The sequence below is a fragment of the Sceloporus undulatus genome, chromosome 1, assembly GCF_019175285.1.
Source record: "Sceloporus undulatus isolate JIND9_A2432 ecotype Alabama chromosome 1, SceUnd_v1.1, whole genome shotgun sequence".
In the NCBI taxonomy this organism is placed as follows: Eukaryota; Metazoa; Chordata; class Lepidosauria; order Squamata; family Phrynosomatidae; genus Sceloporus; species Sceloporus undulatus.
The window spans coordinates 141,700,264-141,720,584 of record NC_056522.1 but is presented as its reverse complement, the minus strand read 5'-3'; the positions used below and the strand labels follow the sequence as shown (position 1 = coordinate 141,720,584).

At 39.4% G+C, this 20,321-nt stretch overlaps 2 protein-coding genes across 5 annotated transcripts in view; both read left to right on the top strand.

Moving 5' to 3' along the window:
• The first annotated feature begins 579 nt into the window (after window positions 1-579).
• LOC121919407 (glutathione S-transferase A4-like) lies at window positions 580-13,188 on the top strand. Of its 4 annotated transcripts, none has more exons than XM_042445977.1 (7): window positions 580-802; window positions 2,487-2,600; window positions 4,136-4,187; window positions 5,963-6,095; window positions 7,756-7,897; window positions 9,666-9,797; window positions 12,922-13,188. In XM_042445977.1, the coding sequence occupies exons 2-7, from the start codon at window positions 2,514-2,516 to the stop codon at window positions 13,045-13,047; spliced, it is 672 nt and encodes a 223-aa protein (XP_042301911.1). In that variant the 5' UTR covers window positions 580-802; window positions 2,487-2,513; the 3' UTR covers window positions 13,048-13,188. The 4 variants fall into 4 exon arrangements, with proteins under 4 accessions (XP_042301911.1, XP_042301912.1, XP_042301910.1 ...); XM_042445978.1 differs by lacking the exon at window positions 580-802 and adding an exon at window positions 1,847-1,872 and having other exon boundaries at window positions 2,490-2,600; XM_042445976.1 differs by lacking the exon at window positions 580-802 and adding an exon at window positions 1,883-2,015 and having other exon boundaries at window positions 2,490-2,600.
• Window positions 13,189-13,799: 611 nt separating this feature from the next.
• LOC121925379 (glutathione S-transferase-like) overlaps window positions 13,800-20,321 on the top strand; it is a 33,359-nt gene continuing 26,837 nt past the window's right edge. Inside the window, exons 1-2 of the mRNA XM_042457460.1 lie at window positions 13,800-13,857; window positions 16,763-16,870. Coding sequence (XP_042313394.1) covers window positions 16,837-16,870 — 34 coding nt within the window. The 5' untranslated portion in view covers window positions 13,800-13,857; window positions 16,763-16,836. The remainder of the gene's footprint in view (window positions 13,858-16,762; window positions 16,871-20,321) is intronic.

The following is a 20,321-nucleotide window of genomic DNA, read 5'->3' as shown; positions in this document are numbered from 1 at the left end:
AAAAACCCATAAAAAACTAAAGATAGGATTAGGCTTTTACTTTTGGGGTGCATTTTATGCACCTGTGATCCCCTTGATGTCAGTGTCATGCAGTTAAGTGGTGACTCTGTGAGCAACATTACTGTAATGTAACCATAATTGGGCAACTTTGCCAAGAATGCTGAACCTTCTCAAAAATTTAGCACAGCCCCTTTCAACAGTCTTGATGCCTGATTCGTCTTCATACTTCATACTCAAATCTTCAGGATCTTTTGCTTTCCCCTAATATGAGGAGCATTTTGAGAGTGGAAAGTTCAGCTTAAAGAACATGAGCCAGCACATGTCGCACCCATGAGCAAGGTGATTTAATTTTTAACAGCTTTTCCAGAAAAAAATTAACATGACTATCACTTTGGGATTTAAAGCACATTAACTCTTCAAAATAACCCTCACAGATCACGCTGAAAATTTAAGGCAGCTCTCCTGCTACACATGATACTATACAAGCATTGTCATTGATCTGTTTTCTTCGTATTGTACAAGTGTGAGAATTCTGCCAGTCTGAGCCAGCAAGCAGGGAAGACTGTTTTAGACCTGAGTATGTAGGGCTTACTGTTTCAAGAAGAGACATCAAATTCTCCTTTGACCACCATCTGCAAAAAGCACTTGTGAATCACAGAAACAAAAGAGGTTTTATCAGTCTCACAAGAGTGAGTGGGTGGAGTTCCAAGACTTAACTGTTCCAGGAAAGGTTTCTTGTGCAACTAGAGAAAAAATTGCCTGGAACTCAGACCAGGTCTCAAACCTGGAACTCAGCTCAGAGGTTAGTCACAGAAGCTTCTGTTTGGTCCAGATCTGAAGTTTATGTGAGGGAGAGGGGACAGGGTGGGGGATATTTTAAAATATCAGTGGTGGTTGCGCAGCACATCTGTATGTTATATGAAACAGCTTTGACTTGTGAAAAGTAAATAGCAGTATGTGGGACTGGCTGAAAGAAAGAGAAAACAATTGCTGCCCAGCCACTTTGCCTCTCCTGTGCCCTTGGCTGGAGAAAACGAATAAAAGAGAATTCCTTCACAGTCCTCTTGCCCATGCTTGGAAATTCCTTATCCCTATGTGATTTGCATGTTGCATATCTGCATATTGAACAGGACATGAACCTAGGAAGAGAAGAATGGCCCAAATTTGCCAGGGGTTGGGAACTGATAGCCCACCAGATGCTGCTGCATTGAGTCCAAGGCGACATATTATGAGTTTATCACATTGGAGGGAAGTGCCCAAAGCCCATGGATAAACGGGGGCTAAATCCAAGAACAAAAACAGGATTGTTTTCAGACAACATCCCCAGACATCACCATTATCCCGAATTTAACCTGTGAATTAAAGTATATGTTTTGTCCGCTTTTGGCCACCTTTTACTTTCAGGAAAAACCAAAAGTAAAAAGAAGTGCGTTTTGGCTACTTTAATCATGGGTTACATCTGGGATAGGGGCGACATCAGAGGACATCATCTGAAAACAATCCTGCTTTTGCAGGATATTTCCTGATTTAATCCCCAATTATTCATGGGATTTGGGTGCTTTGCCTCCCATGTGATAAATTCCATAGCCAAGGTTCGAGGCTGTTGGAACATGGATGGTGTAGTCCAATATGATCCAGAGGACTCCAGGTTCTCTGCATTTGGTTTACTGGCTAACTCACATTTTGTATGGAGTTAAGACATATCAAACATTGCTATGCACACTAGTAATATTATTTTGATTTTCCCATCAATCTAATTCCCTTTGTGACTCAGCTTTCGTGTTTGGCACCCAAGGTAAAACATTAACTTTTCTTTCAGCACATGTGAGAACTCAGAACTGGGTGGGTAAACAGGCAGAGACACCTCCCAGGGTTGGTTCAGCTTTAAGCTATACATTTGTTTCTTTATATCTTTAAAGGGGAATGCAAAGGCAACCGGTTCCGCAGGGTCTTTGAGCCTCAGGATTTGTGGCATCACTCTTGCTCCATTCATATTGCAGCCTTGGTAGCTAGCTTTGAGTCTGAAAGGCTTTTCTTCAAGTTATTGGAGTTTTCCAGGTGCTATTTTTACAGTACAGTATATATATATTTAGTTTTGATGGTTTGTTCTGTGTCCTCACATTCAGCTCAAGCTGGCTGAACTCACAAAGAACCAGGAAATAAATGCTTTGAAATGAACACATAAAATTAAGAACAAAGCATAGTTAGTTCCCAGTTTTGTAATGCATATTGTAAAAGTTTCCTGGGGTGGTGGCTATTTGTTGTAGCAAAACAACAACAATGAGTTAAACTGACAAGTTTCATGGGCAACAGCATACTGTACTGACAAATCTGTCCACAAAAGCTTATGCCAAATAAAGCTTGATACTCTCTATAGTGCCACAGGATTCTTCACTGATGTTATGGAGGGTACATTGCATACAATTTAGTGTTGACACAAGGGTTTTGACCTCCGCATGAATAATGAACCTGCTTAACTTATTTTTCAGAATATCCCACCCTTGAACCAAACCATGGCTGCAAAACCCAAACTTTATTATTTCAATGGGAGAGGTAGAATGGAACCTGTTCGCTGGCTGTTAGCAGCTGCTGGTGTTGAGGTCTGTATTATTTTTTCTTCTTCTACAAGAAGTTTTTCAGAGTGGTTGCTGGTTTGAGGTGATCACGGTGGGAGTACCACTGTAACCACCACACAGTTTGTTCCACATCAATGTAGGGGAGATCCTGAGTTTCTAATGAAGACATGGGTCTCATCCACACTGCAGAAATAAAGGAGTGTGAAATCACTTTAACTGCCATGACTCAAATACTGTAGAATTCAGAGTTTTGTTTTGTTTTTTAGTTTTGTGAGATATTTACCTTTTACTGTGAGAGAGCTCTGGTGCCCCGCCAAGCTACAAATTCCAAAATTCCATAGCATTGAGAGCAGTTCCATTGAATCAATTGGATTTATAGTGTTGACTCCCCTATTTAACAGCTGATTGGATGGGTCTACTGTAGTTGGGGCAAACCAATTGGATGGGTCTACTCTAGTTGGGACCAACCAACAGGATTCCAGCCATCTGCTGTTACACTGGGATAAGCAAAGCTCACATGCATGTTTCCACATTACACCTATGAACTTTGGAAACCCAAACACAACATAAACTTTAATATCAATGACTCATTGGTTCATTGTTTTCATGTCAGAGAGGCAGTGAATCCACTCCAGGCTTTAACCTGAACTACAAAGAAGTGTTGCACCTATTTTGGGGGATAGTGTTTAGTATCTTGGATAGCTCAGTTAAAGTTCAGGCTGAAAGCCAGAGCAGTTTCACTGCCCACTTTTCTGAAAGCTAGGAGTTCTGAAAGCTAGAAGTTTATCAAATGGGAGGAATTTCTCTTAAATTCGAATGAAAAGACAGTGGGGCCAGAACGCATTCACTTAAAGTTGCTAGTTTAGCGCAATTACATGAATGCGCATTGCGTTCGAACTGGCTTCCCATTGCCCGAAAATAGCATGCCATTGCCTGAATGTGCGTGTGGCAGTCTATCACGCAATAACGTGAAACCACATGATTGTGTTCGGACTGACTTCCCATTGCCCGAATTTGTAGTTGGTTATCACACAATAATGTTAAACCCCATGATTGCGGTCAGATTGCCATCGGATTATATTTCCAATTCCCCAAACTCCCTAGGCACTCCATCTGGTAACACCCCTTTAAATGCTGGTTGACTCTATAATCTTGATAAGGAAAGATTAGTTCTTTTCTTAAAAGTAACCTGAACCTTTCAACAGAGGCGTTTTGTGTTCTAGACTAAGAAAAAGACTAAAAACTAATCTGCATTTAACATTAATTAAAACCCTATAGCAGTGTAAAATATATTTACCTGTCCAGCATTCCTAATATATAGCAATCTATGTTTTGTATGATGCTGTGGCACACCAACTACTAGCTCTTACATTGTTTGAACGTTGGTCTTTCAGTCTGCAAGGAAAATAAATCCTTTGTGCTCTCAGTGCATTCAGGATAGATAAATCTTCACAGATAAGTGATAATGGATGGAGGAGCCTTCAGTCAGGTACCAGATGCCACACAACCCTTTGTTTTGTTCTGTTTTAACAACTCATGCCATTCCTTCCCCTTTTCAGTTTGAAGAAGTGTTTTTGGAAAGAAGAGAGCAATATGAAAAACTATTGAAAGGTAAGGCTTTTAATTAAGATATTCACTCACTTTTCAGAACACGTACACTGGAAACAAAGAGATGGGTTGGTCCAGCTGATATTTAAGGAAAAGGCCTTCCTGTTTCCCCAGAGGCAAATTCTGGGATGGCACAGGGACCAAACAGTACCCACCTAGTGCCCAAAGGTAGGGTTACTATTGGATCCTAATTTTGTCACTGGAAGACAAGAGCATGTTTCTAGACAAGCGTTGTATAAATACTGGCCCTGTTACTTCCTTACCGTTGTTACTGTTGCATGCCTTCCAGTCATTTATCATTTGTGATGACCCTAAGATGAACATATCATGTTTTTTTCTTGGCAATATTTCTTTGGAAGGAGTTTTACCATTGCCTGACTCTGAGTTTGAGAGATAGAGTTGGAATTGAAAGCCTGGTCTCCCAAAGGCATAGCCCAACACACAGACCACTACACCACACTGGCTCTTTGCTGTACCTTACTATGTGTGTTGTGTGCCTTCAAGTCATTTCCAACTTGTGGCAACCATATCACAGGGCTTTCTTGACAAGTTTCGTCAGAGGGGGAGTGCCACTGCCATCATTTGAGGCTGAGAGAGTGTGACTCACCCAAGATCACCCAGTGGGTTTCCATGGTCAAGCAGGGATTCAAATCCCAGTCTCCAGAGTTGCAGTCTAACACTCAGACCACTACATCATACTGGCTTTCGTCCATACAAACGTGATCATGGATAGAAATCCTGCAATTGTCACTTATGAGGAATGAATTACTTGATAAATGAGCAAGGTTAGAAATAATAATAATGTTAATAATACTAATAATAGGCCTAAATATCAGAAAGTCACCAGATCCTATCTGATCATGGAAGGACCAGCTCTGGTTAGTACTTGGAGGGGAGACAGGTAACAAATGGCAGGTGCTGTAGGCTATATTTCAGAGTAAAGAACTGGGAAAACCTCCTCTGAAAACCTGATGAAATTCATGGGGTCACCATAAGTCAACAGGTGACCCGAAGGCACATACACACAGAAATAATATATTCTCCCCTATTGTAAGTACTAATATTATACAACACTTCCCTGCGCACACAGTGTAGCTTGTTTGACCAGTCACGCCAGCTTGGTCTCAGGTTTGTTTGTTTTAAGGTATTTGTAGTTTACTTTTCTGTATTTAGAAGAAATCCAAAGACAAGATTTAAAGTAAAGCCACAGGAAAAGGCAGTGAAAAGATTACAAAACATGCAGCCTAAAATCATATTATAAACAGAAAGATCAATACAACAAAACCAACAGTTACCAATCAGCCATGGAAAGCTTGGAGGAATAAAAAGGGCCACAGTGCACGTTTGTGCATGCATGGGCATGCGTGCTTACAATATGTAAATTCATGCAAAAACCCTGAGTGTGTGTAAATATGCAATTTGTACACCTGCTCATCTATTTCACACTTTGAATCTGTCTGTCCTCTTTTGGGGGGTACTGAATTATAGGAGAGCCCCATATAGGTTCTAGGTCACAAAGAACTTGGAAAGTGGGAAGAAAGGGCAGCACAGGGTTTGAGCTGACACTTGTAGTTTACATATAAGTGGCAGGACTCCTTGACAATCTTTTTGCCATGCTACTAGCAGAAGTGATGAATTTGTGTGGAAAGAACGAAGAGGTTTAACCCATGAAGTTTTGTTGTTGTTAACATGTTCTCTTCCAGCATAGACAAGTCACCAGAAAATGTGGTTCAAGAAGTGAAAAGGCCTGACATGATTTTATTTTTGTCTTTCCAAAGATGGATTCCTGCTCTTCCAGCAAGTGCCCATGGTTGAAATTGATGGGATGAGACTAGTGCAAACCCGGGCCATTCTGAGCTACATTGCTGCAAAGCACAACCTCTACGGGAAGGATCTGAAAGAGAGAGCACTGTACTGTTGTCCTAACTAGTTTCTTTTTCTTTGTCATTTATGAGTTTCTTGTGAACACTTAACAGCCTTAATGCATTCAAAACAAACCTGGCAGGCAAATGGAGAGAAGCACGTTTCTCTTTCTTTTCCTGTATGACATCGAAGCACCTGGGAGAGGGTCATAAAGGTGTCTGAAAAGTGTCCCTTGTGCCAAGCTGGAAAAATCAGTTTGGCAAAAGGGATATTTTTATCATTCTCTCTCATGCTTTTACAACTGAAAGAGAACACAAATGCTTTGACGTCACAAGGAGACAGAAAGATAAACATGCTTCTCTCCATTTGCCTGCTGAATCTCAGGGCCACATTTCAGGAGCTGATAGGGTTAAGGGTCCAATGCAGAGTAGGCAGGCAGAAGCAAAAAGAACCAATGGGGTATATATTGCATAAAAAATGTGGACAATCTTCCCACTACTTGTAAAAAAGAACATACATTTCAACATTTCACAGATGAAAAGCAGGACATGTGTGACCAAGCAATATCAGATTGGGATCAAGATGGCAAAATTATTGATGAGGTAGAACACACAAGCTAGAAGAGTCTGCAGCAGTTTGCTTTTACCTGTGCCTAAAGTGAAGGACAAGCTTCCATCCCCTCCTTTCTCTCCTGCTGAGTAGAGTGCAGGCAGCTTTTGCACTTTGAATTTTGTAGCACTTTGCAGTTTGTAGCAGTGGAAGTAAGCTGAGGATGAAGGGAGAAAGTGGGTGAAGGAGAAAGAAACTGCAGCATTTTAAAAGCAGCTGAAAAAGTGCAATGATAGAGCATTAATCAGGACTGTCTCTACCAAATAGGGATGGTATGAAAATAGGTCCATTCTTTGTATAATTGCTCAAGAGTAAGCCTCAGTGTATCAGTCATGAAGTATTGCAAAATAGAGTCTGGCTTGATGGATCTCAGCTAAAACATATTTAAAATGTATAGTATATAGTTTTAAATTGTCTGTTACCTCTGATCCTGTATCAATGATAACAAAAAATTTTCCCTGCTCCTAATAAAAGCAAGTCTGTCAATGACATGTGCAAGTGTTCCCTGCATAGCATTAAAGGGTGAAATGACACAATGTGCAAATGAAATGTTTGGACTATATGAGGAACTCCCTATGGGTCAGATTTGGTCTGTGAGCTTTTGTATAGCTGCAGTATTCTGAGTTATCATGCTAAAGTCTGCTATATCTTCTTGTCCATTCTGCTGCAGAAGAGAAAAACAAACATAAATATTTTGTATATAGTCTGGCTAGATGGTACACAATTAGAGCACTATGATTCCACTTTAACTGTCATGACAACATCCTATGAGATCCTAGGATCTGCAGTTTAGAGGGACATTTAGAATTCTCTGTCAGAGCTCAACTATAAACCCCAGGATAACATAGGATATTGCTGTGGCAGAATATAGCACTATAGTTATGTAATATAAAGAGGGCAAAGCTGAGCAGAAGGGAAATGCTGAAATTCTCCCTGTTTCATAAGCATTAGTGGTGAAAGAGCTTTGTCTTCTTTTCCCATCATGCTATCTTATCCGTAGATTAATAAGATGCCTCACAGTGTAGATGATATAACTTACTGAGCTGGTTATATCAAATTTAAGGAAATGAAATTATGTGATCTCTATCTTCCTCTTCAGAATTGATATGTATGTGGAAGGAACAACTGACCTGATGACAATCATTAGAGTACATTTCAAATTACCTGCAGAAGAAAAGGAGAAGAATCTCAACTTGATCATTGAACGTGCCACAAAGCGATACTTTCCAGTTTATGAGAAGGTATGCAACACAAGCAAATGCAATGTTCGTCAAGTGTACTGGAAAGAAAAATGATTCACTGCAGGGATTTTGGCATGGGGCATTTACTTTTTCACTTCAAGCTCAGACCAATGGTCTGATAATAAAACAGATAGAAAGCATACCCTCCAAGTGGCAGGGACAATCATGATTCAAATATTTTCAGCTGTTTTAAAAATGTCCCAGTTTCATTCTCCCCCTCCCTCTTTCTCCCTTTGTCCCCAGCTTATTTCAACTGTTATAAACAGAGTTCAAAGTGCAAAAGTAGTTTTCACTGAATTAACATGGTATGGATGAGAGGACAGGAGAAGGTTGAATCTTGTCCTTCCCAGTAGGCTCAGGCAAGAGCAAACTGATGCAGCCTCTCCTAGCTTGTGTGTGCTCCCGCATTAATAGCTTGTGCCATGTTGACCACACTCAGATGTTGCTTGGCCACCTGTGTTCCACTTTTGATCTGTGAAATGTTGAAGCTATGAGAAAACACTCTTCCTTATGGGGAAGAAGAATGAGTGATTCAGCACCTTCACCACACTCAGACTGCAGACTTTTGTAAGCTGCAGTAACCCAAGCATTTGAATAGTTTTGTTGGCTGCCCGTTATTTCTGTGCCCACCTTAAAAAGTGCTGGTAATTACCCTTAAAGCCACAAACCTCATTTGGGATATGTTTACTGTAGGGTTTGTTGTAATGTTGTAACGTGTTAGTTTTATACTATGGTTTTATTTATACTTTTTTATTTTTATTTAAATTTTAGTTTTATATTGTGGTCAACGGGAGTTGGTTATTACTTAGATGGGTTAGTACTTGGACAATCATGGTTAGTACTTGGATGGGAGACGGCCAACGCATATCAGCTGCTGTAGGCTATATTTCAGAGGGAGGAACTGGCAAAACCACCTCTGAATATTCATTGCCTAAGAAAACCCTATGGATCAACAGGTGACTTGAAGGCACATAATGCACAACTCACATCTAAATACAGTTTGCTTGCATCTTCTGATTTCCACTTATGCAGCCTCCATCACACACACACACACACACACACACACACATTTTGGGCAAAGAATTACAAAACCAGAAATGTCTGGTGATGCAATTCATCTGTTAAAAAAAGTTGCAGGGTCCTCTGCATTTATTTAATAGCAAATGATTTAGCCAAGATCACCCTTCTAGCTTTGCTGGTGGAGGCAGGGTGGGAAACAGCACCAAAGCGCCTCCCTAGTAGCCCTTCTCTGTTCAAGAGCTGCACTTCTATAAAGGTCCAAAACACACCACAGAAATAATCCAGTCTGAGAATGCCTAACTGCCCTGGCTCAATGCTAGGGAATCCTGGGAACTGTACTTTTGTGAGACATTTAGCTTTCTCTGTCAGAGAGCTCTGGTGTCACAATAAACTACAATTCCCCAGGATTGCCTAGCACTGAGCCAGGGCAGTTAAAGCGATCTCAAACTGGATTCTTTCTGCAGTATGTTTTGTACCAATTCAGTATTTTAGAGAGATGTTGGCTGCTGGTGGTCAAGAACTACCTTTTTAGAATTGTTATGCAACTGTATTATGATGTAAGAGTGTAACCCTCCAGGTTTTCTTTTTCATTGTATAGCAAGTCTCTCAGTTATTCTTAAACTGAGAACAGCCTCAAAAGTTTTGGCCGAAAGAGGAACATTAAATGCAGTAAATAGTAATGCCTCAATAGATTAATACTCACCTCCTCCACCACTCCATTTCCATCTAATACATTTTTATTTCATAGATTTTAAAAGACAATGGGCAACATTTTCTTCTTGGCAACCAGTTCACCTGGGCTGATGTCCAACTAATTGAAGCCATTTTGATGACGGAAGAGAAAGAGCCCACCATTCTCTCACAGTTTCCTCTGCTGCAGGTAAAAAGAAGAAGAAGATCTAAACAACCATAGATATGATATTGTCAATAATATAAAACTTCATACGAGGCCAATAGCAATTTGACTAGCATTCTTCAAAGCTTTCCAGATCCAGATACTGCCAATAAGAAGTTGACACCCCTGAGAACAAGGAAGTACTGTATGTTAAACACAAAAGCATAGGTTTTCCAGTTTAGGTTACATGATAAGTCAGAATGGCTGCAACAAACTGTTTTGGATCCATGGCTCTCATCTTTTTAAAATCTCTGCCATATAATAGTCAATAGATCTACAAAGACGTGCTTCTGCTGGAGATGAAAACTTCTAGAATTGATACAGGTCAACACAACACAACTTGGAAAAGTTAATTAATTTGTTTTGTAGTTTATTTTTTTTACCAATTGATTTCATAATTAATTCTGCAGTTAACCTTATGTTTTAAGAAATTAATTAATTTTAGGATGTTGGGAATTTGTTAGAACAGATGGCTCTTCCTCTGGCAGATTCATTAAGACAGGAAAGCCTAGTGAGCAGGAAGATTAGGACTGAAGGGAATATATCAAATGGCTCTGGAGCTAGACAACAAAACCTAGCAGAAGAATAGCTGGGAAGTAACTGAAGAGCTGGGATTGGGAGCTAATTGAAGAAAAGTGGAAAAGAAGAAACTAATGGAATGGTATGGAATGGAATGAACAACTGATTTGTTTGCTTATCCCTCAAGCAATCAAGGCCCTTACAGAATTTCTGGTCCTCTTCCACACATATTGACAAGTGTGTCTTTCTCGGGACTCTGTGTCTATGTGTCAGCGGTTGCTTGGGAACTCTCTTCATTTCTCTTCCTCCACTGATTTTATTCTGTTTTTTGTTTGGTCTTGTATAATATGCAATAGTGTATATTATTATTTGAGGTTATCTGCAATGAACCTTTGTGTAATCGTTTACTGCCTTAATTGTTACTAACACTGCTAGGCACTTGAATAATTCAATCAATAGTTTTCTTCAAGGCCACCACCATTTTCTCCTCTGTTTGATTCTCCCCACTTCCTTCTATTTTCCACCCTCCCCATCTCTAATAAGAAGTACATCCAATTGATCCCCTTTGTAATCACTCACACTTTGTTATAACTCACATAGTGCTGGGCACTGGATAAATAGAAAGTTTTCAACACACCCATTTCCTTCATTTCACTTTTCTTGTCCTTGGTCCCCTTCTCCTTCCCAGCCTTTCTGTTCTGCTTTTCACCACCCACTTCTTCTGTTGATCACTTTGAAAATTAAAGTTGGAGCTTGTAGCCATCCATTGGGAAGCAGCTGACTGATATTTCCACCCCTCTCATGAGCAATCTCCATTGTGACAGACAGAAGCAGACACAATTCCCCCTCGCACTAGAGATCACCCATGTGGGTAGGGCATAGGACAGGAGGCAGGGTTAGGAAAGCGTGTGGAAGGGGGGCACATGGTCCTATTTGCACTATTGCAAGAGCCTGTAAGAGGGAATCCTTCAAGACCAGTATGAATCTGGTTTCCCTTATTAGCGAGGTTGCAGTGAGAACAGGGCTGGAGTGCTAAAGACTGGAAGCAGAACAGTGGAGAGGAGAAAGGGGTTAGTTAGGTCTTTTGACTCAGTCAGACACAGCTTCCAGCTAATTTTTTGGACTCAACTGAGATGCTCCAAACAGAACTCTGTAAGTAAAATTCAAAAAGGAGAAAGGATAGGGGTGAACAGGTCTAGCATCCTTTGTTCCTGCGACTTTGCCACTCCCTATTCCAACTTCCCAGGCCTGGTTTTCATTTTTTTAAAAGGCAGAGAAATGTATCCACATGTACTTCATAACATCTTAAATTACCAGGAGAGTGTAGCTTGGGGAAATAATTTCATTGAATGCCCCAGGCTGTATTTCTTGGTTTTCTGGACATTTGTGCAGCATTAATATAATATAATATATATGAACTTGTCAGGAGACTCATACTCTAATCCTAAAATGCCTAGATTCACATAAATGGTGTTGTAGTGAAGAAGATCATAGAGCTGAGGTGCCTAAACTTTCCCTTTAGCAGAGGTGAGGACAAACCCTCCCCAGTTTCTCTCTGAGCTGAGCTGGGATTATCACAGAAGCTGGTGTGGGACCAATTGTTTTGAATTATTTTTGTTGTAGAGCCAACATGGTGTAGTGGTATGAGCATTGGATTACAACTCTGGAGACCAGGATTCAAATCCTCACTCAGCTCAGCTCAGCTCAGAGGAAAGCAAAAGCACCCAAATCTCATGGATAAATGGGATTTAAATTTGGGAATATCCCACAAAAGCGGGATTGTTTTCAGATGACGTCAGACTAATTGAGCATTAAGCCGACATGAACCTGTGCAGAAAATGGGCAAAATCCCCAAAGTAAAAAGCAGCCAATTTTGCCTACTTTCTACATGGGATTAATGTTGGGTTAATGCTCAATTAGCCCAACATGTCTAAACCCCTTTATCCATGGGATTTGGGCACTTTGCCTCCCGTATGAGAAGGTCCTATGAACAAATCTTGCCAAGAAATGTCCATGACAGGTTCACCTTAGGGTTGCCATAAGTCCAAAATGATTTGAAGGCACACAACAACAATCATTGTTGTAATGCAAAATATTTTGGAGTGTCTTGGTCATTAATGGGTGCTTAAGATCCAATAGCTTTTAAAAAGATCTGCTCCTGATGACAACAGCTACAACAGTTTGATCTGAATCAATACAGCTACCAGAATTTCAGACTCTTTTGGAGGGTGTCGCTATGGAAAATGTAACACTAAGAACCTTTACATCTTAATTTAGCACAGCACCAATGACAATAGGCTTGTTTAAAATTATCTTCAGCAGATAAATTAGTATGTCTCATCTGAATTAGTTATATTATCAGGTTTTCTACAAGAAACTTTAGGAACTGATAATCTGTGGGGAACATTCAACATTCTCTTTCTCTTTCCCTCTCTCTCTCAAACACACATGTACAACCCTGTATTTCCTTCAGTCTAGCCATGTCCCATAGCCTGGTTTAAAGTTGTTTAAACTTTGCAATTTTGGTTCCTTTTCAGGTTAAAGACTTAACTATCATGGTATGAATACTTTGTAATGTTTCCTGTTTTAGGCCTTTAAAGCAAGAATTTGTGATGTTCCCACAATTAAGAAATTCCTGCAGCCTGGCAGTCAGAGGAAGCCTCCACCTGATGAAAAATTTCTGGCAACAGCAAACAGAGTTTTCAACAGAAAATAAAAACAGAAAATATGTTATGCAGTGTAAAATCCCATTTGAGAAGCAGCTGTTCTTCTATACATCTCTTCAAATATTCCTTAGCATTTATGGGCAACTTATAAAAACTTGGTTGGCTGAAGGCTAACTAATAAAAAAAATCATAATAACAGTATTGTCAATCCAAGTTTTTTACAATCTGTATGAATGAGAAAACAAAAATTCAAAGATATATTGGGAAGATACATGAAAATGTTATAATTAAGCAACATACAATAAAGGAAGGACAATATGTATGTGAACATTACAGTACATGATAGAGACAGGAAAAAACCTGACAGACATTTCAAGAAAATAGGTATAAGGCTAAGGAGTTATTAATTAAAATAGTTTAAGGCATTTTTGTTGTTTGCCATGCAATTGGCATTAAAGTTACAGGCAATGCAATAGTACAGGGACTACCATATACACTGAACTATAAGTCGACCTCATGCATAACATGAGGGCAGGTTTTCAGACCAAAATTAAGAATTTTGATATGACCTGTGGATATGTCAATGGTAAACTTAAGGGCATGTAATGAAGGATCTAAAGGATGAAGCAAAGGAAAACAATGCCGAAGTGCTAGAAAATTTTTGCATTCTCCCCCCCCCCTCCTTAGATAGATAGGGATTTCCTGCATGCAAACTGTCCTCTCACACACACACTCATTCAAACTAACCATGTGATTTAGGTTACTCCCCCTTTGGGACTAACAGACATTCTCGCAAAATTTTTCTCCTGCCCTGTTGGGTCCTCCATCTTCCTTCTCCAACACCTTTATTTGGAAAGATGGTGAGATAAATATTTCTTCTTAACCTGAACTATTCACTAGCTAGATCAGGATATAGCCTCTGTGTATATATAGATTAAAGCCATTAGTAAACTTTTGTTTGAACTTCAAGCTATGTGTGTTCTTTTTGAGACAGTCTCAGTTCTTAAGGAAGCATTGCTGACAAGGACTAATTTTCTACTACTCTGCTGATCTAAAGCTAGACTCTAACAGGCTTGGCTTTGATATTTTTGATATTTAAATATTTTTGTTTCCTATCCAAAGACTGAAGCCTTAGGAAACTCAAATTGCCCTACACAAAGAACATACAAAATCCTGGCAGCCATAACTGTTGGTGCTCACTCACCCTAAAGGCTGGATGGATGAAAGAGTAGAGGAGGGTCAGCATTTCCAGGATAGATTACGCTCTTGCCTTTCACCAGGGACAGTTCTTTTTTATATGTACAGTTGTCCCTCCATTTGCGCAAACTTCAGATCCGCATCCCTCACTTACTCGCAAGGGGCAAACAAAGGAACTTAAAATAGAGTTGCACCACCATTCAAGCCAATAGAACTTGAATATCGGCGGATTTCTGTTTCCCCCACAAAAATGGAGAGGTGACTGCAGTTTAAAAAAGTCAGATTTATATTTGACCCATGGATAAGTCTACTCAGTTTTTTTAAGTCAGTTTTTTCACCTAAATTTTCAGACTTATACATGAGTATATACAGTAATAATGGAGGTGTACAGAAAGATTTCCACATGCAACATTATTTCAAGCAACAAACTAATGGTGTACAACCCACTACCAGGTCCCTCAGACTTCAGAGGGTGGGGGGACCTCTTTTAACATTAATAGAATTGTATAATTGGAAGGGATCATTAAGTCCAACCCACTGCTCAATGCAAGAACCTATGCTAGAGCATCTCCAGCCGGTAGCTGTCTGCCCTCTTTTTTTTTTAAGACGCCCAGAGAAGGAGACCCCACCACCAATCTAGGCAATTGGTTCCACTGTTAATAAAGTCTTACTATCAAGAACTTCCTTCTTATGTTCAATCAAAATCTGCCCTTCTGTAACTAAAACCATTACATTTGGTCCTACTGTTTCCCCAAGACCCCATCTTCTTGCAGTCCCTCTTTTTTTATATAAAATTCATATCAAAAGGCTGGCTGAGGCATGTAGAGACAAAGGTGCCCCAGCATGGAGGAAGCCGGCTTGCCATATAAGGAGATCTGGGACCATATTTAGGAATCTGGGAGTGTCAGTATGAGACAGCGCAAGTGCACACTGCCAAGAAACAATCAATCAAAAGCAGAATCTGCACAATCCTTTCACTGATAGTTGTGACTGTGAGTGCTATATCTTGCATTTACAAGTAAAATGAAATCTAAGTGTATCTCCCTCAGGGAGAGATACCCCCTTTTGTCCAGGAACATCTACATTGATTGTCTGACCATTCCTCACCTCAGGATAGGTTTTACATTATAAATAATCCCACTTGGGCACTTCCAGTTCAGTCTCATTTGTGGTCAGCCAGTATCTTGCTAGACTCCTCAGCCTGCTGGGCAGCTTGCTGACCCACTTCCATTTCACGTTGTCCCCTGATCAGAGCTCTGCTTCTGGAATCGGTACAGTATCACCCTATGCAACCTGGTCCCAATCGTGGATTAAAGTGCCTGTTAGCACCAAAACTTCATCACACACAATACTGACTTCACTGTTTCTGCTTCCTGTCCCTCCTTTCCCCTTCGTTCTGCAGAAACCCACATGGGCAAGAAAGGCTTGTGCACCTGCATGTGAAGGAAGCGCAAAAAGGGAGAATGCTTGGGATGGCAGAGGAGGGGAGGAGAAGGCAGGGAAAGAGGAAAGTCAGTAAGAACTTTGAGGAAAGTGTGTAACTCTGGTACCACTGGAGAAGGTCTGCCTTTCTTTTAACTGTTTTAACTAATTTTAACCTGAACCTGTAACTTTATTGTTTTTGAATTGTAACCTATGTTGGTGGTGGGTTGGGGGGGGGCTATTATATTTTATGATTTACTGTATTGTTATTTTGCTATTTTTTACTGTAATCCGCCTCGATCCACAGGGAGAGGCAGGTTTGTTGTTGTTGTTGTTGTTATTATTATTATTATTATTGGAGACTTATGTGTGGGAGTGAGTAAGTATCATAGTAGCACTGCAGCAGCAAAAGAGCAACAGACAAACTCTGGAAAGAAGCTGGATCTCCCCTGATCATTAGCATTACCAAAGCATGCCCACTGATCAGCCAAAACTAGCAGAAAAGTGGTATTGAATTTTTGCACTGCAAATCATATACAACAGAAATGGAAAAGAGGTTCTTAATGGATTTTTTCCCATAACTAAAAAGACTTGCTTTTAATATGGTACAACAGAACACTGACAATGTCATGCAAGAGGTGGAAATCAAACACACTGTTATCCTGGTGCTTTACTGGCTTATGAAATAAGCTCCAAAGTCCTATGCATAATATGCAACATCTATAGTACAAGGCAAAAGATTTATATAGTTTGAAAAAAAGTTACATCCTCTATAATATGCAAAATCTAGAGGTTTAAATTAGGTAGGTTTTTTTTTTTAAACCATAAAGGAAGGTTTCTGCACAAGAAGGACAACACATGATCTGAATACAACCATTGTATGTATGAGAATGTACTGGTAGTTGCATACTGTCGTGGGATGATTACAAAGATAATGTAAATTTACAATCTTACACACTGGATCCCATCAAATACAAAGCTTAATGTTTATTTTCTTTTTTATCTGTCCAAGGGTATGCAATAGTAAAAAAAAAATCTTTAAATATGAGTAAGGATAGGCATTCAGCTGGGGATTTTTAAATATTTATATACAGTATTCAAAAAAACTTAGCAGTGTTAACCAAGCCAGGCACATTGTTTATGCAGAGGGAGAGACAGTGGGAGTCATCCCCAGAGTAGGTGGAGTTTCCTGCATTACAAAAGTCTGAAGCACTGTTGATATGAAGACAGAAGTCATCCCAAGCTTTGCACAAGGTGAATATGGCAGGATAAGTATTGCCTTTCAATCATAAAATGCTTTAAGTTATGCAGCTATGAGGGAAATGGATTAAATATAAGCAGAAGTGCATGTAACAATATAATTATTTCATTTTTGCTTATTTCTGGTTTCCATTCTTTGCTGTTTGTTTGTAGATCTTTGACAGGTGAATAAAAATGAATGATTATTGTTTAATTATATTTAATATATTAACGTAGATGAATTAGGCATAAGGTATATAGTAGATTAGACAAGGCAAAGAGTGAAGGTACAAATTTAATAATTTAGGAAGTAAAAATAAAGGGAAACTCAAATTTACTTAAATGTATGGTCAGCCCACCTTATCCATGGATATTTTATCCATGGATTCAAGCATTCGCAGCTTGAAAATACTTTAAAAATATACAAATTCCCATAGGCAAACCTTCGTTTTGCCTTTTTACATAAGGGGCACTATTTTACTATGTCATTATATTTAATGGGATTGAGCATCCACGAATTTTGGAACCAAACCCCAGCGGGTACCAAGGACCCACTGTATTGTGGCAGGAATGAAATGTGGCTTAGAGTGGTGTTCTTTTTTTAACTTCTTTCCTTGGATTGGATAGAATATCTTTTTTATGTACCTCTGAAACTGTGTGTTGTGTGTATGGAGGAGGGGGATCAGGTTTTATATATTATATATTATGAGAGTTTGTCATAATTTAATAGAAACAAGTAACCGTTGAAATACACTAAAATAATTTTTAAAAGGACATACATTTTCAGACTATGACATGTATTCTCAAGCATACTTTCCTATGCTAGAGGAGAGCACCACTAAATTCAGCAGGACTTACAGGTACTTGTGAATAGCCATGTATAGGATTGCATGGTAAAACTGCATTCCCCAATTCTGGGAGAAATAAATCCTATAAACAAGCATCAGGTTGCCAATCTCTGTGGTGAACCAGCTTTCTGTGGAGTAAGCGTTACTGGGACTCACTTCCAAGAAAACATATATATGATAGTGTTTTCATAAAATGTTTGATGGTATGTAATGTGTGTTTAAGATGATATAAGAGTGTAATAATGTGCACTTAAGATGATAATACATATCAGTCAGTACAGATGTTGTGCATAGCCTCCCCCTGAACAGTGCCTCTTCAGACACCTCATTCCTACTTAAAGTCAATGTAGGAGCACTAATCTAACAATTGGCTACTCTAATCCTTTTAGGTTTTGTAAGTAAAAACTAAGGACCTCATACTGTGTATTCTATCAGGCATGCATAGATTCCTTGCTGAGTTTGAAGCACCGGATGCAGAATGCAGAAGCAATGTTATAACCCACTGAACATTTTCTAAATACAGTAGTTCAGTACCATGCAGATTGCACAAGATGCATTTGGTCTAAAAAGTACCAGTAATTCTAGGCATGAAGCAATGATGGCATCAGTTTTCTTTGTCAATATTAAGGGTCTGTTTAAATCGGACAAAATAGCTCTGCATATCAAACTGTACCTGCACAGTTATGCTGCTTATTTTCTGATTTATGTGCCAGAACTGTGCCAGTGCGTTCATACACTGAACATCACTGTAAGAAGTATATCATAGTCTTTTCCATGCATTCACTGAAGTGTAGTGGAGTGAGAGTATAAATTCACACATGCTCTCTCCATCCTAAACCCTCCTAGGATTATAAAAAACTATTAAATCTTTTTAGCTGAAATGCAACCTGTATCAAATATTTTGCATAATTTTAAAAGACTGTTATTAAATTTAAATCTTAACCAGTCTTACATCATGGTAAATAGCTTCAATTTGTTCATCATTTACAGTTATATTTGATATGAAGCAGATTAAATCCAAATGTTAAAATAAGCACTCCCTCCACCTGTAGAACTAGCAGAGAGCTTTTGAAATGTCAGGATGTTTACAGAACAATGATATCATGGCAGCCTCTAAGCCCTTCATTTTTTTTAGGACAATGTGAGTCTTCATACTGGGTTTAGATCATGTTTTCTTCCAGCCTTTGAAGACTAATACCTGTGAGTCAAACAGGGTTTTCTTCCTTTCTTCATAACAACGCCCAAACTGCTTCTCTTTTCTTTGTCCAAGATCTTTTTTTTTTGGGGGGGGGGGGCTGGGGTATCTCCTACTGCCACAAGAAAGCACAATAGTCTGGCTGAAATGTAACCATCAGCAATAAACCATACTGGTTTCATATTGTGTCTGTGAACCACTGTTAGTCTCTAATCCACAATATTTCAGCAGATTCTGTATATTTCCTGGCATACTATCTAGGGTTATTTAATAACTTATCATTCTGGGGCATGTCTCATTTTAAACAAACCGTAATTGGGACTACCTACAGTTTGTTCATTGTGGATGATACCGCTGTCATAAATCAAAAAGGGAAGCAAAAGCTTCCAGTTCCTCCTCTTGGCCAGACCAAGGTGCAGAGGAACAGGGAAGCAAAAAGCTTGGGTCTTAGAGGATTGGGGCTAAACTCATCCCTATCACAATAAACTATGGAGCTTTTCGCATGACATCCTAATGCTAGTGCTATCCACCCTTGAAGTGTTTGAACTTAGACAATGATATTAGAGTATCACATACAAAGTATTCTCTTTCATTTTAAATACTATGTACAATAATCACTGCTTTTTCTCAGCGACTACAAAGGTGGAAGGAGTGGGGTACGATTATGGTCCTGTCTCTTGTGTATCATTTCCCATGGAAATGGTAATTGAAAACCACCCAGGCCATTCAGATCTAATGTTAGGGCAGGTGCATTTTGCATTCAGCCTTTTGTAATCTGCATACAATTATCAAATTACTAAACTCTGTTTTTCTCTAATATTGCACATTATCAAAGGAACTCTTGGGCACTGCTCCTACATCCTTGTTGTGCAGCCAGCTCAGGAGTATAAGGAAGCCCACATCCCTTGGTTGAGCTAAGAAGGAAGAAGTGGAGAGGAAACGAGGAAGTAGGCATGGGCACAAAATCAAACAGTCAAAAGGGATTCCAAGGGCCATCTACCCCTATTCACCACCAGTGCAGGAATCCATTCTTAAAGTTTGCCCAGGAGGTGGGCATCCAACTATTTCTTGTAGAATGGTACACTGATTGGTCTATCTGAGCAAAGCCAACCTTGTTATTAGAAAGTGGCAACACTCTCAAGGCAGCAAATGTTGGGAGACATGTGGCATGGGCAGTCTGGCCATTCCTCCTGAGCTTCCAAGCCAGTCTTTTCTATTAGAAAAGACAGCTACTGTATCTACATTGCAGTAGCACACTGTAACACACACTGCCTGGGAATGCAAACAATTTTAAACACATATATATATATATATATATATATATATAATAGTCTCAGCATTCAATAGGACTTTCTCCTATGTGCACTTAGGACTGTGGTCTTTGGAAAACTGATAATCCTACCATATCTCTGTACCCTGTAAC

What these genes read in the sequence shown, in the direction of transcription:
- LOC121919407 (XM_042445977.1), top strand. Translation starts at nt 2,514, where the DNA reads ATGGCTGCAAAACCCAAACTTTATTATTTCAATGGGAGAGGTAGAATG. An exon ending in ACTTTCCAGTTTATGAGAAG is followed by an intron (nt 7,898 to 9,665) that starts GTATGCAACACA and finishes TTTATTTCATAG; the next exon opens with ATTTTAAAAGACAATGGGCA. An exon ending in CACAGTTTCCTCTGCTGCAG is followed by an intron (nt 9,798 to 12,921) that starts GTAAAAAGAAGA and finishes TTCCTGTTTTAG; the next exon opens with GCCTTTAAAGCAAGAATTTG.